We start from the raw sequence: 17,571 nt of genomic DNA, 5'->3' as shown, positions 1-17,571 counted from the left end.
ATCTGTGTTCTGTTCCCGACTCTTAGGCAATGTCTCCATGAATCAGTCCTGTGCTCTGAACAAGACTACTTCAGCAAGAGGCCAACACTCCTTAGAAATTGCACATCCGGAGAAAGCGCTCCAAGTAGAAGCCTGAGTAGGTTGATGTTGCTTTCTGATCTCGAGTCAGGCCTGAAGAGGCTGCTGTGCCTCTGGTTGGCTGAGTTGGGAGATATTAAGCAGGCAAACACTCCACTACTGATGCATGATGGACTCTACCAGAGAGAGGACCAGACAAAACTCAGGATGGGAATCGGACGTGCACACTCCTAGAAAGTAACAGCTAACAGCAGACGTGATTATCCCTTGTTTGATTTTTCCATGGTAAGTCAGATAAGTGAAAATATTATGTAGCTTGACAAAGAACATGCAAACCATAAACATAAAAAAAATGAACCTTAACTTCTCTCTGAACCATGCCCCAACAAAGCACAAGACTGAACAAGTTCTGAAAGTCTGGTTTTTAAGAGATGTCAGCGACATAAACCACCAGACACTCTATATTCAGTATTTACCTGATCCAGTCGGTCCAAGGAGCAAGATATTACTTTTTTCAAGTTTTATGTCATCATAAGTTGAATCTAATACTTCACCCCCTCGTCTGTCTTGAGGTAATGAATGGTTGCCTTGTTGCTGCATGGATGCACCTAAGGCATTACCATGGGGACTAATGCCAGCAATCTGCAGCAATTCTGAAAAGGAAAATGCAATCTTTGAGACTTTTTAAAAAACTTGTAACTTTCCATTTTGTAATAAAACCATGTTCTTACATTCCAGGGCCACAAAGTTCAAGTACTAGTGTAAAATCCCAATACTGAACCCACTCTCATAAGACTGTGGGGTACACACCAACCAATGACTAATTTTTTACAATTTTTTGTATGGACCTTCAGAATACCACCAGGCACGGCATACTTCTGGTTGTTTCTATCTCCATCAGTCCAACTTTTATTGAACTCTTATAAAAATTATTTGCTGTATTTTTGTGTTTTTCAAAATCTTCTTATTATTCAGTAACTTATTATTTAAATAACCATCACTTAGCTTTTAAAGTAATTCTTCATTGTAATAGTTATCTTCCATTAAGAGGTGGCTTAATGGAAGATAACTATTACAATGACATCACACATGTGGTGACATCATCGCATCGACATCTGCGCATTTCCGGAAGCCCTCCAGCCACGGCACTGAGTTTAGTGCGCTGCGGATTCAGAAAGTTTGCGGGACACTAAGATAAGGAAAAGCTGTTGCAATTTGACAGCATGTGCTGACTAGGCTAATTCTTTCTGTTTTACATAAAGCTAGTGCTGGTTTCTCCCCAGCCTCCCTCCAGTACAAACATGGAAGGCAAGGACAGGAGTTGAGGACACTTACTTGTAAATCTGTATTCATCCTCCCGTCTTCTGATTTCTACTTCTACAGAGAGAGAGAGGATGGAAACAGTAATGTAAAGATTACATTGCTTCTAAATTACAAAATAGCCTCAGCTCTTGCCCTCTCCTACAAAATGTCATTGCTACAATCAGTGGAATCACATGCAAGCGCTTGGTGCCAATGGCACAACCTCCTCTAGTTTAAACATGAAAGAGCATTATATAAATGAAATGGCTCTCTGTTCTGTAAAAGGCACATTAGCCTCATTTACAGCAGACAGTACAAGTAAGGAACCTTACTAACCTCACAATCCATTTTTAGACATGTTAGCATAGCCCATTCTCTTAAATCCTGTTAAACAGCAGAAATGTCCTGGAGACCTTTTAGATGCAAATCTTATCTGATACATATTCTTTGTGGTAATCTTAGAAACCTACTGGTGACTGGCTGGGTGTGCTTCAAGGACAGGATTGAGAAGCACTGGTCTAGACTTTGGTAGCTAAGATTTAATGCTAAAAAAAATGCAGGGTCATACACGGAAAAAAAGAGAATTTGGGGGGGGGGGAATCAGATACAATCTTAAAAACATAGCCAAACAGGTAGAAAAGGAGATGGCAAATGCCAGAAAGATGCTTAGGTGCACAGAGAGAGGAACGGGCAGTAGGAATGATAATGCCTCTGTATAGGTCTCTAGTGAGGCCTCATTTACGGCCTCTTTTACAAAGCTGCGCTAGCGGCCGCCGTGCGGCAACAGCCCCGAAGCCCTTTAAATCTCTATGGGCTTCGGGGCCATTAGGGCAGCGCAGCCGCTAGCGTGGCTTTGTAAAAGAGGCCGTTAGAGTACCATGTACAATTCTAGAGACTCCACTTTTAAAAGAATATAAGCAGGATGGAGTCATGTTTGTTTCAGGTTTCCGGGTCTCGCTGCATCTTATCAGGTCGAAAGCCACAGCACAATGGCTGAAACGTTGGTTTCTAGCTGACAGACTTCTCAAAAATGCACTAGGAAAACACGAGAACTTCTGCCATTGGGAGTAATGATGTGGAACAAATTAAGTGGACCACTAAGAGCGTTATCTGACATTCAGAAGTTTAAGAAAATTCTTAAAACTACATTATTAGAAGTTTTTCAGTAAAATATGTGCTGTTTAATGCTGGTTTTAGGATGAATGGTGCTATGAATTAAGGTTAATTAAGGTTTCCTAAGATGTAATTATGCATTTGAAACTTAAGATGTTATTCTATGTATGTTACCTATGTAATGCCGCCTATGAATAGGCGGTTGATAATTTTTTTTAAATCAAAATAAATCTGCAACAAGCATGATGCCAGGTGTGGAAACCCAGAGAGAAAAGGATGGAGTCAGTCCAGAGGGTGAATACTAACGTGGTCAAGTGGTCTTCATTATATAGCATAGAGGGAAAACCCAAAGATCTCAATACGTGTTCCTAGAAAAAGGCAGGAGAGAGACATTTCAACACCTCCATGGCATAAATGCACAGGAGGTGAGCCTCTTTCAAGTCAAAGGAAAGTCCAAAGCCAGATTCAAAAGTAATCTTTTTTACAGAAAGGCTGGTGGAAGCACAGAGGATCTCAAAAGGGACTGGGCAGACCGGAGAGGCCATATGGGCTATTCCTGCTCTCATTTTCTATCTTTGCAAAAAGTTTAAGTTTAAGTGAAGGCTATCTGGAGATATTGCTTCACAAACAAGAACATAAGAAGTGCCTCTACTGAGTTGTGCCCAGCAGTCTGCTCGCGCGGCGGCCCAACAGATCCAGGACCTGTGTAGTAGTCCTCTATCTATACCCCTCTATTCCCTTTTCCTTCATAAAATTATCCAATTCCTTCTTAAATCCTAATACCGTAATCTGTCTTATCACGCCCTCTGGAAGCTCATTCCAGGTGTCCACCACACGCTGGGTGAAGAAAAATTTCCTAGCATTGGTTTTGAATCTGTCCCCTTTCAGCTTTTCCGAATGCCCTCTCATTCTTGTAGTTTTCAAAAGTTTGAAGAATCTGTCCCTCTCTACTCTCTCTATGCCCTTCATGATCTTGTAAGTCTCTATCATAAACCCTCTAATTCTCCTCTTCTCCAGAGAAAAGAGCCCCAATTTCTCCAGTCTCTCAGTGTATGAAAGGTTTTCCATACCCTTTATCAAACGTGTCACTCTCCTCTGAACCCTCTCAAGTATCGCCATATCCTTCTTAAGGTACGGCGACCAGTATTGAACACAGTACTCCAGATGCGGACGCACCATCACCCGATACAACGGCAGGATAACTTCTTTTGTTCTGGTTGTAATATCCTTCTTGATTATACCCAGCATTCTATTCGCTCTCTTAGCGGCCGCTGCGCACTGTGCCGATGGCTTCATTGTCTTGTCCACTATTACCCCCAAGTCCCGTTCTTGGATACTCTCAGTCAATAACATACCTCCCATCGTATAGCTGTACCTCGGGTTTCTGCTTCCCACATGCAATACTTTACATTTCTCTACATTGAACTTCATCTGCCATCTCATCGCCCATTCCCCTAGCTTGTTCAGGTCCTTTTGTAATTCTTCGCAGTCCTCCTTAGTACGAGCAGCACTAAATCGTTTGGTGTCGTCTGCAAATTTTATTATTTCGCACTTCGTCCCTGTTTCTATATCATTTATAAATATATTGAATAGCAGCGGTCCGAGCACCGACCCCTGCGGAACACCATTCGTGACCCTCCTCCAGTCCGAGTAGTGGCCTTTCACTCCTACCCTCTGCTTCCTCCCCGACAACCAATTTCTGATCCATCTGTGTACATCTCCTTCCACCCCATGGTTCTTCAGTTTCCAAAATAGGCGTTCATGGGGTACCTTGTCAAAGGCTTTCTGGAAATCTAAATATACGATGTCTATGGGGTCACCTTTGTCCATCCATCTGTTAATTCCTTCGAAGATGTGCAGTAAGTTCGTTAGGCACGATCTCCCCTTGCAGAAGCCATGTTGGCTTGTGGTTAAAAGTTTATTTCTTTCAAAATGCTCATCGATGCTGTCTTTTATCAGCGCTTCCGCCATTTTCCCCGGAACCGAGATCAGACTCACCAGTCTGTAGTTCCCTGGGTCACCTCTCGATCCCTTTTTAAAGATGGGTGTAATATTGGCTATCTTCCAATCCTCCAGGATCACGCCTGTTTTCAGGGATAGATTGCAAACTTGCTGTAGTAGTTCCGCTATTTTCTCCTTTAGTTCTTTCAGAACCCTTGGGTGGAGGGGGGCGTGGCTTAACGCGAACACGAATGGACGTGTAATCGCTGAGCTCCTCTTCATTTAGGCAACTGAAGATAAAAAATAATATTCCCTTCTTGAAGATTACATCAAAAAATAATTATTATTGATGATGATACTACCTCTTAAGATTAAAGTTGAAGATTGAGTGAATAACAGCTAAATAATCAGAGTGCCGACATCAAGACGCTGACATCGAAGAAAAGCTGAGAGAAGGTAATTTCACCGGCTTTTGTCTGTGCTGAGACGGCAAGCAGAGAGTGAAAGTGATAGAAACTTAAACTGACCAACGAATGTAAAATTTGTTGGTGTTGGGAAGGAGAGAATTACAAAGAGAAAAGCTGAAAAGGGAATGAGTTGTGGCGGTTTGAAACAGACCTCTCCCGCCCGCGCTGAACAGAGACTCTGGGGGCAAAAAATCGGAAGATTTTCTCTTTGCTAAGACAGTGGAAGATTGGGGAGAGGGTCCGTTGAGGCGATGAAAGCTGATTAAAAGTTAAAAAGAAGAGAACTGATCTGGTTGTGAGGCTGCTATCAGTTGATCTGTATGGCGGTTTGATTTCTCCTGCCGGCGCTGACTCAGAGCCCTACGGGTGGTGAAGAGAGAGATCAATATTGTCCTTTTGCCGGTTTCTTTTTTGTGAGAACAGACTATTTTAAATAGAGAAAGTTGGATCGGTACGGTTTAGAGAAGAAATATTAAAAACTTAAACTTAAACTGACCAAAAAGGGCAGGGAAGTAAGAGAAAGACTGATTCTAGTGTGAAGCCTGTTGTCGGTTGAATTCCTGAACTATGGCGGTTTGAAATTACCCTTCACAGACAGTCGGAGCCCTGAGAGATCAACTAATTACTTGAAGTATTGAAAAAAATAGATCTCATTATATGGCAGTTGTCAGTTTAACAATCTAAAGCTGAGACAGTTTGAAGCAGCTCTCTTTCAGCCAGTATTGAGTTGGAATCCTGAGAAAGATCAAATTATCCTCTGCTTGAAGCAATTTCTTGAAATACTTTTAAAAAGACAATAAAATAGATAACTAACAAGAAATTACTGTGGAGTAAATTTCTGCTGCTTGAAACTCTGAGAGAGAGAGTCTTGAGAACAAGAGGAAAAGGATTTTTCTTTTATTGACTATAATATTTGGACAGAGATACTGATTTGTAATCTGCTCAGTACTAGAACAACACAACACTGGTGTAAAAAAAGAAAAGATTTCAAAGACAGATTACAAAAAAAATTGTGACTAAAATATATCTTAAGATTCCTAACAAAACTGAATAAATAAAATCCACGAAAAAAGAAAAATAGTATGGCAAGCACCAGACAAAACAAAAATGAGGCTGGTACATCTGCAAAAAGACAGAAACAAGACCAAATAACACCAAGCAAAATACCACTTCCTATCGAAGAATCAGACACATTAAGCAAAGCTGAAGTCATGGAAGAATTAAAACAAATCAAACAAATGCTTAAAGAAACTATAACTAATATGTCTGAAATGAAAGAAGAAATTTTAAATATACATAGACAAATGGAAGTTAACAACAAAAGAACAACTGAACTAGAATCAAAAATGGAAACTATAGAATGTGAATCAAAAAGATGTAAAAACGACAGCCTGGAATTAAATAAATTAAAAGATCAACTGGAGGATTACGAGAATAGAGGAAGAAGAAAGAACATCAAACTCTTTGGAATACAAGAAAATTTAGAGGGAAAAAATACTATCCTTTTCCTTGAAAATTTAATTCCAAAAATTCTACAATTAGACTTGAAACAACCAATTGAAATTGAAAGGGCGCATAGAATCCCAATTAAAAATTTAGAAAATAAAAACAGACCAAGACCAATCATTTTCAAAATGTTGAGATACCAACAAGCACTAGAGATACTAAATGCGGCAAAAAAAGATAAAAACTTGAATTATAAAGGATCAAGATTATGGTTTTTACCAGACTTCGCCAAAAACACAGCAACTAAAAGGAAAAAACTACTAGACATGAGACCTCTACTCAAAGAAAAAGGATTTAAATATGGTCTATACTACCCGGCGAAAATGAGAGTGTCATCTGGAGACAAGTCCTTATATTTTGAGGATCCCGAAAAACTAAAAGAGTTTCTCTCTAAACCAGAACCTATGATATATTAACATAATATATTAAGATGGTTTTGAAGACTCTATGAAAAATTAGAAAATATAACATATCAAAATATTTGAAGAAATGGAGGAAAACAATACAAAGAAAAGACAATAATAATTATATGAAAGAAAGAACAGAATATAGGAAAATTATTAAATAATACACTGCATATATGTTTAAAATAATTATATGTTGAAATCATAATACTAAGGAAATACAAATTAACATATTGTTAAATGGAAAATGATACATTAATAAAATGTTATGGAAAATGATTAAATAAATATAAAAGATCAATATAGATAGATAGAAGGGAAATTTGTTTAAACAATTGAATATTGATTGCCTGGAATGGGGAGAATGTTAGGATTACAGTTCAAATGTGTATCCTTAAGCAGCCAATGTATTGGGTGGGAAAGGGAGGGATAAGGAGAATATTTATTAGAATAATTAAGGGAGATACATTAGGGTTAAATATGTGTGTCATGAAGAAAATTTTTTGGATATTAAATATGAAAGAGGAGAGGAAGAATAAGATAATGAAAAGTATTAAAATATATAATGTCTTTTAAAATATATTCTATTAATGTCAATGGCCTGAATCACGTAATTAAAAGGAAAAAAATATTAACATTTTTAAAAAAACAAAATGCAGATATTTACTGTCTGCAAGAGACCCATCTTAATATGAAGGAATCACAGAAATTATCAGGTGGATGGATAAAAGAATGTTTTTTTGCTCCAGCAGTGGGTAAAAAAGCAGGGGTTGCAATCCTTATAAATAAAAAATGTATGGCCAATATAAAGGTAAAAAATTCAGATCCACATGGAAGATGGATACAAATCGATATAGGTATGGGAAATGATACCCTGACGTTATTTAATATATATGCCCCTAATTCGAATCAATCAGAATTTTTCAAAAAGCTACAAAATATGTTATTACCACTGGCTACCTCTAATTTAGTGGTGGCTGGAGATTTTAATGCTGTAATGGATCCATTATTGGATAAAAAACCAGGTAAAAATATTAAATCTTTAGGTCTAGATAATTTAGTTCGATCATGTGATTTGAAAGATATATGGCGTATTCTTCATTTTAATGATCAGGAGTTTTCATTTTGTTCACAGGTTCATAAATCATTTTCAAGAATAGATTATATTTTTGTTTCAACAAATAAAGTGCAACAAGTGATTAAAGCCTCCATTGATCCTATTATCATTTCGGATCATGCGGGAATATGGATAGAATTACAAATAGATCAATTAGAAAATAATAGACCTCTTTGGAGATTTGATAATGCATTGCTTGTGGATGACAAATTTTTGGAAAATTTTAAAACACAAATTAATGAATTTTTTCAAATAAATTTAGTGGAAGATACATCTATAGAGAATGTATGGGATGCATTTAAAGCAACTATGAGGGGTAATATCATATCATATTCAGCTTTTATTAGGAAACAAATTAAAAAACAATATATAGAATTAGAAAAAGAAATAAAAATATTAGAAGCTAAATTGATAAGTAAATGGGAATATGAAGTTTTGCAAGCTCTTTTGAAAGTAAAAGGTAAATATAATGAATTAACTTCAAAAATGATAAGAAAAGATTTGTTTTCCAAACAAACGGTGTATTATGGAAATTCTAATAAGGCGGGAAAATTATTAGCAAATTATCTTAAGGCAAAAAAAAGGAGAACTAATATTAATGGAATAAAAGATGATAATGGTATAATAACAAATCAAACAAATATAATATTAAAACAATTTTTAAATTTTTATAAAGATCTATATTCTTCCGAACCTTATTTGGAGAAACAAAAAGATGGAAAAAAATTTTTAGATTTAATAAATGGACCTAAGATTCCTGATCATATAAAACGAAGTTTAGAAGAACCTATATCATTAAAAGAATTAGAAACAGCATTGAGATCTCTTAGAGTTGGATCCGCTCCAGGTGGTGATGGTTACACAGTAGAATTTTATAAAACATTTCAAAATATCCTCTCCCCACATTTATTAAAATTATATCAGACACAACTTATAAAAGGTAATATAAAAGGTACTATGGCTGAATCAATAATAATTGTTTTGCCTAAGCTAAATAAAGATCCTACTTTGGTTTCAAACTACAGGCCTATATCTTTGATAAACATTGATAATAAACTTTTGGCGAAAATTTTGGCTTTGAGATTAGCCAAAGCTCTCCCACATATTATAGATATGCATCAAACGGGTTTCGTTGCTAAAAGACATTCCTCCAATAACTCTAGACTATTATTTCACATGCTAAACTTGTCAAAAAAAATGGATGAACCGGCATTTACAGTTTCATTAGATGCCGAGAAAGCATTTGATAGGGTAGAATGGAATTTTATGTATCAGGCTTTAGAATGGTTTGGTATAGGTTCTGGATTTATACAAATGGTAAAAACATTGTATAGCTTCCCGATTGCAAGATTAAATATTAATAATAAGATATCTGATGGTTTTCAATTGCAGAGGGGAGTTAGACAAGGTTGTCCTTTATCTCCTTTGTTATTTGATGTTGTATTAGAACCCTTATTGTTAGCAATACAGCAAACGAGGGAGATACAAGGAATTCCATATTCAGATATGGAATATAAAATTTCGGCTTATGCTGATGATATTTTGCTTTATTTGAGAAATCCAGAGTCTACCTTATCTTCTTTATTAGAATTAATTGATAAGTTTGGCAAATTTTCAGGTTATAAAATTAATTGGAATAAATCTGAAATTATACCCTTGAATGTTTACTGTGTAAAAGGATTATTTGATATTTTTCCATTCATATGGAAAGAAGAAGGATTTAAATATCTAGGCATTCAAGTTAAAAAAACAATTGAAGATACTGTAAAAGAAAATGAAAAATATGTATTAAAAAAAGTAACGGAGTTATGTGAACAATGGAACCCATTACATATATCTTGGTGGGGCAGAGTTCAAACTATTAAAATGATGATGTTGCCTGTGGTTTGCTACCAAATGAGTATGATACCTATTTATTTTCAGGGGTCCTTTTATAAGAAGCTTAATAGAATTTTAACAAAATTTCTTTGGCTTGGTAAAACACCTAGAATAGCTTTAGTAACCTTACAAAAATCAATTAAGGAGGGAGGGGTAAATTTTCCAAATTTCTATAGGTACCATCAAGCCTATATTCTACGTCAGGGTATGTATTGGATCCTCCCAGAACTTATAGATAATGCACCAGATTGGTTATATTTGGAATGGCGCCTTATGTTTCCCCTAAATTTAGTTCATTTACCAAGTATTAATATACCTAAAAGATACAGAGAAAATAAAATAATAATGGATACTTGGAAAACATTGAGATTTATTGATAAATTAACACCCATCCCAATATATAAATCAACTAATCAATCCATATGGATAAACTCCAAGATCAAAGTAGGCGGAGCTCAAATCCTTTGGAAGAACTGGATTATTGCAGGAATTAGATCTCTAGATGATATTATTTCAGAAGGTAAACTGCTGGATTTTTCACAATTGCAACTTAGATTTGGTCTTAATAAAACACAAAGTTTTAAATGGTTGCAATTGAAGCAGGCCATTCAGGTTGGGTTCCCTGAATGGAAATCATTAAACAATCAATATAGTTTAAAGTTCTTATGCTTTAAAGCAGACTTCCTAGGACATCAAGCCGCATTGTGGTATAAATTAATATCTGGATATTTGAATAAAAAACCAAAAAATGGTCTAAGAGACATTTGGAGCATTGAGATTGGACATCAAATTAATGCATCTCAATGGCCACTAATTTGGTCTTGGAGAATGGGATGTACAGTGTCAGCGTCTATGAGACAAACATGGTTCTTTTTATTACATAGAGCTTTTTGGACCCCTACTCGTTTACAAAAACTAGACAGTTCTAAGTCTAATAGATGCTGGCACTGTAATCTAGAACCAGGGACATTAGATCATTTATTATATCATTGTCCTTATATTAAAATATTTTGGAATTCAATTTGGCCACAAATTAATAAATTAATGGAAAATCATATTGCAATATCATATGATACAATTTTATTTGGAACAATGATGAGAAAAAAAAGTCAAATTTCACCAGAAAATAATAAACTTTTATTAATTATGACAGGGGTTGCCATTCAACATATAACTAACAATTGGAAAAATTACAACAACCTAAACTACACATTTTGGTGGAATACAATATGCCATGTTTTTAAAATGGAAAGAACAATAGCAATACAAAAGGGGACATATAATAAATTTATAAAAATATGGGGGCCATTGACAAAATACTGTAATGATTAAATAATAGAATACTTTTTCTTCTTTTCTTCTTTTAGAGATTTTTTTTTTATGACACACATATAGGGGGGGTAAGGAAAACAATTTATATATAATATATTATAATATATGATACAAAATGTAACAAATGATTAAAAAATAATAGAAGGGTGGGGGGAGGGAAAATGAATAAAATTTATCCAGAATATATTGTATTAGATATAAATATGTTATTGAATAATTATCAATTGTATTCTAATATGTTGTATACTTTTATAAAATTTGAAAATATTATATTAAAGCAATAAAAGGGTGGGGGGAGGGTGAAGGGGAAAATCAAATTCAGACATACATTGTGTTAGATATAAAAGTGTTACCATGCATTTATCAAATGTATTTTATTATTATGTACACTTTTTGTAAAATTTGAAAATAAAAATATAATGGGAAAAAAAAAGAACCCTTGGGTGGATTCTGTCCGGGCCTGGCGATTTGGTCAGTTTTTAATTTTTCTAACTGCCTGCGTACGTCTTCAAGGCTTACTTCCATGGATGTTAGTTTATCTGTTTGGGCTCCTTTGAAGATTTGCTCAGGTTCCGGTATGTTCGATGTTTCCTCTTTTGTAAATACAGACGAAAAGAAAATATTTAGTCTTTCCGCCACTTCTTTCTCCTCCTTCACCACTCCCTTCCTGTCTCCGTCATCCAGCGGTCCCACCTCCTCCATAGCTGGCTGCTTCCCTTTAACATATCTGAAGAACGGTTTGAAATTTCGTGCTTCCTTGGCTAGCCTTTCTTCATATTCTCTTTTGGCTTTTCTAACCACTCTGCCTTCTGTCTATAAGGTTGAAAAGGAGGAATATCCCCATCAGGAATTCCAGGGTCCTTATGTGGGAAGCTGAACTTAAGAGTTCAGATATCTTAATTGATTGGTTTGTTCCCAAACATTCTATTCTATTATGTTTGATTAGAACTTGTTTACAATACAAATATTTTAAGAAAGGGATTCCATTAAAGATAGGATACATATGAGTTTAAAAAAAAGGTTTCTATACTGACCCAAATGTCCACTATCCATCAGACTCCCCAAGAGTTTAATCAATAAATATGGGAAATATCTGATAAGGATATGTCAGTTCCAAATGACTCCTTAAAGTAGAAGGTCTTAAGCCTAGTTTTGAATGCCTTCCAATCTAATATCCTGTGGTAAATGATTCCATAATTGGAGGTCAATGAAATAAAAGGCTTTATTTCTTGTAGATTCCTATTTGGTCCTCTTTGCTGAAGGAGTATCAGCTTAAAATCCTGCATTGATCTCAACATTCTGCTAGGAAAATAAGGTATTATTAACGAATGTAAATATTCAGGTTGCTGATGATACAGGACCTGATGAACTAGAGTTAGTGTTTTGAATTGTATCCTAGAATGAATTGGCAACTACCCTGTCAAATTTCTTCTTAAAGCCCAGTATTTTAATTGCAGTATTTTGAATTGTTTGCAATCTCCTTAGATTACTTTTTGCAACACCCAAGTTTATGATAATATAATAATCCAACTTGGAGATCAGTAAAGCATGGATAAGAGTTTGCAAAAATAGTCCCTTAATTGACCGTAACTTTCTCATCGTATAAAAACATGATTTAACTAAGTTAGAGACTTGGCAATCAAAATTCAATTGATAGTCAATTGTGACTCCTAAATATTTAAAGGTTGAGACTAGAGGAATTCTCTGTCCCAAGAAGTAAATTTCCTCTTTTGGTTGAGGAGAGTGACCTGCAATCCAGCAAGATGTACATTTTTCAACATTCAAGATTAACTAACCTCTGATTATTAAGCCATTCATTGATAAGCACTAAACCATCTGTGATAGGGGTCAGATCTATGTAAGATGAGTTCATTTTAGGCACCAACAAAATATCATCTGCATAACAGTATACTCTGAATTCCAACTCTTGAATAACAGAGATCAACGGAGAAATAAAGATGTAAAATAGTATTGGCGACAAAGCTGATCCCTGAAAAGTTCTTGAGATCCCCTTTTTTTCCTTTGACTGAAAAGGTCCTAAATTGTAGGTATGATATGAACCATTTCAACACCATGGTGGATAACCCAATGTCATGTAGTCTTCTGAATAATAATAGATCATGATCCACTAGGTTGAATGCTGCCATCAAATCTAGTGATATCGCCAGAGCTCCATTATCCAGGATCCCTAATGTTTCACTAAGAAAACAACTTAAATTGAAGAAAACAACAATTTGTTCAAACAAATAACAATTGTATGAGCCAGAGAACAAATTGATATAAAGTACCCAAGGCACTACTTAAATGATTTTTCATGCCCTTTATAATTTATTAAATTAAGATTATAAAAAATATTTGAGCACATGTCACTTTACCAAGACCAATGATGAATTTACCACCCCAGTAAGGGCATGAAAAATCACTTAAGTAGTGCCTTGGGTACTTGATATCAATTTGTTCTCTGGCACTTCACTAAGAAAACAAGCCATAAGTGTTTCCATACTATGGCATTTGTGGAAACCTGCTTGTCTAGTCTTCTCAATGTAATCCTGGAGCTGTCCTAAAATTACATGTTCTACGATTTTACTTAACAAACAGAGGTTTGACACAGATTGGTAATTTTTAAGATCTGGAGGATCCACTTTCTCTGATTTCTGTATAGGTGTTATATATGAATGCTTCCAAGTATCAGGAAATGTTCCTCTCCCTAAACTTTGGTTGACCATTATTAATAATAATGGTATCAGACAATGATGATCCATCTTAATCCAGGTGAGTGGCATTGGATCGTGCAGAGCAGTGGTCCCCAACCCTGTCCTGGAGGACCACCAGGCCAATCGGGTTTTCAGGATAGCCCTAATGAATATGCATGGAGCAGATTTGCATGCCTGTCACTTCCATTATATATAACATAACATAACTTTATTCTTCTATACCGCCATAACCGACTGATTTCTAGACAGTTTACACCAAAGAAGATTGGACAATCAGTAAAATACAAGATGATACGAAGATTCAAAATATTTCTTATAAGTACAAATATTCTTTCAAAAATACTGTATAAGCTTTTAGTTAGAGTAAAAGTTCTTTATAACACAATTGCTCTAAGAAATGAATTTTTCAAACAATGTCGTCTTGAACAATTTCTGAAAAATACTGTAAAACGACATGGCTTGACAAATGCACTTACCCAACCAAGACTGCTGTTTACCTACTTGGAACGCAAAGGTCCTATCCAGGAAAGTCTTGTATTTACAACCATTAATTTTTTGGTAAGCAAATCTCTCTCATGAATATTCATTAAGGCTAGCCTAAAAATCCAAATGGCCTGGTCTTCCAGGATAGGATTGGGGACCACTGGTGTAGAACATACGTTCTTGATTTTATCACTTTGGATAGTTGAATTAATGAACAACTATGAAATTATTCTAAATAGCCATTCGTAATTCTGTCCAATTGCTCATTCAATGTCGCCCAATTACCCTCTTGGAGAATATTCATAGCATGTCTCAAAGATATTATTTTTTCTCAAACAATTCTCCCAACATTTCTGGAGGAGGAGTTCTATATAACATTCATAGCCCGCTCTAATCTCCAGTCAGATTCTAGGTGGATAAATAGGAAGTACTTTTTTATTAGCATTAGAAAAACCATCTCATTATTTTCTGAGATCTCCCTCATAACTCTGGAGACATAATTAGTGATTTCTTATTGTATTATGCATTCACTTGACTGTTACTTCCATTTTCTGGGCAAAGAGGATTTTATTTATACCATAAAATGTTGCTTAAATATTAAAAAAAAAGATTTTAAAGATGCTGGGCACCACCTCGCTTTGGTTCATTTCTGTTCAAGCTCAATCAAATGTGGGAAACAGGCTAACTTTTTTTTTCCTTGCGTGATGTGCCCAGCAGCAATTTTCCAAGGCAGTGGCTTTGACTCCAGAAGCACAAGCTAAGTACAGTGCTCCTCCACAAATTCGCGGTCTGCGATTCGCAGTCCCGGTCATTCGCAGTATTTTCTGATCACGAATGACCGGGCAGGAAAGGACAGCCGGAGAGGCAGGAGAGAGCAGCTGGAGCACCGGCGAGTGAAGGAAATCAAGTTTCAAGTTTATTAGGATTTTATATACCGCCTATCAAGGTTATCTAAGCGGTTTTTACAATCAGGTACTCAAGCATTTTCCCTCTCTGTCCCGGTGGGCTCACAATCTATCTAACGTACCTGGGGCTATGGAGGATTAAGTGACTTGCCCAGGGTCACTCGCGGTATGCTCCGACCACTTCTTCCTGTACTAAAGTCGGGCCTCACCAATCAGGAGCTGCTTTGACAAGGTCCCACATGAACGACTACTTTGAAAAATTGCGAGCCATGGAATCGAGGGTGAAATACTCATGTGGATTAAAAACTGGTTGGCGGATAGGAAACAGAGAGTGGGGGTAAATAGATAATACTCAGACTGGAAAAGCGTCTCGACTGGAGTGCCGAAGGGTTCGGTGCTTGGACCTGTGCTCTTCAACATATTTATAAACGACCTGGAAATTGGTACAACTATCAAGAGTGAGTCACTTGTCATTGTTTCAAGTCTTCCTCATGTGGAGATAATGACTCTCACTGTGATTTGATGGAGTTCCAGGAGCAAGAAATGTCTTTGAAACTCTTTCCAGGCTGATATATTTCAACCATTTTTCTCTTCTCTCGTTTTTTAATTTCCTTTGATCATGGCACAGCATGGAAACTTTGTGGCATCTACTTCTCTCTCATAGTGAAGTTATAGCCAACAGAGCTGGCTGCAATCAATTAGCTGAACCCAAATATCTATGAAATATGGTCAAACGGTTGCTTGCATAAATAAGAGGACAGTTTCTTTTTTACATGCTTAGATTTGTTCCATAAACAAATGACAATTTAAAAACTGTGTTATGTATCTACACAGGTTCCATTCATCTAATATTTTCTTTAAGGATCGGAAATCATTCAGCATGACATACAGTATATGCAATAATAAGGGAAATGAGGAGGGAGGTCAATACTTTTTATGTCACTGTATTCCCAGGAACCTAAACACGCTGTTCACTGACCTCGTGGGGTTAACGAAGCTTGCTTCTCAACTTCTGCTTGCTGCCTCAAGTTTGTGGGGATATTATTGTATATTCTTTTGTAATGATTGTATACAGCAACTGAAAGCACCTTCTTAGCAAAACTTTGGCCAACAACATACTTGTCAAGGTAGTTATAGATCTGAAACATAATTACACCTGGATTATAGGCAGTACATTAAAGAATACAAAGCAATATGTAAATGCTAAGGGTGGAAACCCCTACTCTGCTACCCTCCCCATTAAAACTAAAGCAGACTCCAAGGTCCATCTCTTACTAGCAATACTGGAGCCAGAACTGAATTTTTGGAGGGTTAACATAGATGGGCACTGGCTGTGGGACAATGACACTGTCTCATTGGACTGTGCTGCTCCAAAGTGTGTGTGGAGGGGGAGGAAAGAGAGGCACAGCCCATCCAGACCCACACATAGCTACACCTCTGCTTACTCATGCATTACACCCAATCCTTGTCAAGAAGTAACTGTGGGATAAAAAATGGGAGGGAGGGGATTTGGTTACTTTTCAAGCATAAAAGTAAGTTATTTCGTATTATTATAAGTATATGCTTTCTTCAATAAAAACGCAAAGTTAAAAAAAGTGTTCCTCTTTCATGTTGTTTCAATAAACACTGAAGAAATCGCTTCTTCCTGCAATCCCCTGATATGATCAAGATATCTGATATTCCACCTACTTGGAAACATCTGGATTAGGATGGTCTTATTTCAGAATCTCAAGTATAACACAATAAGGTTCCATGAAGACCCTAAATAATTGACACCAGATATCAGAAAGCCTCTCGGTATCTCCAGCCCAGTTTGCCAGTGCTGACTTAGGATAGAAGCATGGGCTTCCCTCACAGCAGTTCTCTAGTTCAACTACCAACATAGGCCTAGATTCACTAAACTTACCGATCCTGTAACGATGGGCGCAAAACCAGTTTTACTGGTTTTGCGATTGTTCGTGTTCCCTGATCCGATTCACTAAACTGCTATCCGTTGAATCTACAGTCCAATTCAATCCACCCATGAAATTAGTAAAACCCCGTGCAAAATAGCCAAGCCAATTGCTTGGCTATTTTGAATCTGGTTTTTCTATCCTACAACCCGACTGCTGCAGACCTGTCGGTAAGACAGTTATCGACAGATCTGCCTGTTTTTTTGTTCATTTTTTTTTTTATGGCACTGATATTTTGCATGCATTACACAAGCAAAATATCTGGCCAATTAAAAAAAAAAAAAAAAAAGCCCCCCCCCCCCCCCCCCAAGAAAAAGGCAGGAGAGATACTCACTTCCCGAAAAAAAAAAACTACCCCAAAACAGCAGGAGGGATGCCC

The 17,571-nt window shown here is 36.4% G+C and overlaps 1 protein-coding gene across 2 annotated transcripts in view; it reads right to left on the bottom strand.

The window, feature by feature from the left end:
• Positions 1-17,571, bottom strand: part of CLPX (caseinolytic mitochondrial matrix peptidase chaperone subunit X) — a 44,492-nt gene that overhangs the window by 14,202 nt on the left and 12,719 nt on the right. The window contains exons 5-7 of one of the 2 annotated variants that reach the window (XM_033921042.1): positions 16,220-16,379; positions 1,414-1,455; positions 555-731 (exon numbers count right to left, since the gene is read on the bottom strand). In XM_033921042.1, the coding sequence (XP_033776933.1) occupies positions 555-731; positions 1,414-1,455; positions 16,220-16,379 (379 nt within the window). The remainder of the gene's footprint in view (positions 1-554; positions 732-1,413; positions 1,456-16,219; positions 16,380-17,571) is intronic. The other variant, XM_033921043.1, reaches the window with a different exon arrangement.

Source organism: Geotrypetes seraphini, chromosome 14 (assembly GCF_902459505.1).
Source record: "Geotrypetes seraphini chromosome 14, aGeoSer1.1, whole genome shotgun sequence".
In the NCBI taxonomy this organism is placed as follows: domain Eukaryota; kingdom Metazoa; phylum Chordata; class Amphibia; order Gymnophiona; family Dermophiidae; genus Geotrypetes; species Geotrypetes seraphini.
Note: the sequence above shows the minus strand (reverse complement) of the source record. Positions and strands in the feature narration are given on the sequence as shown.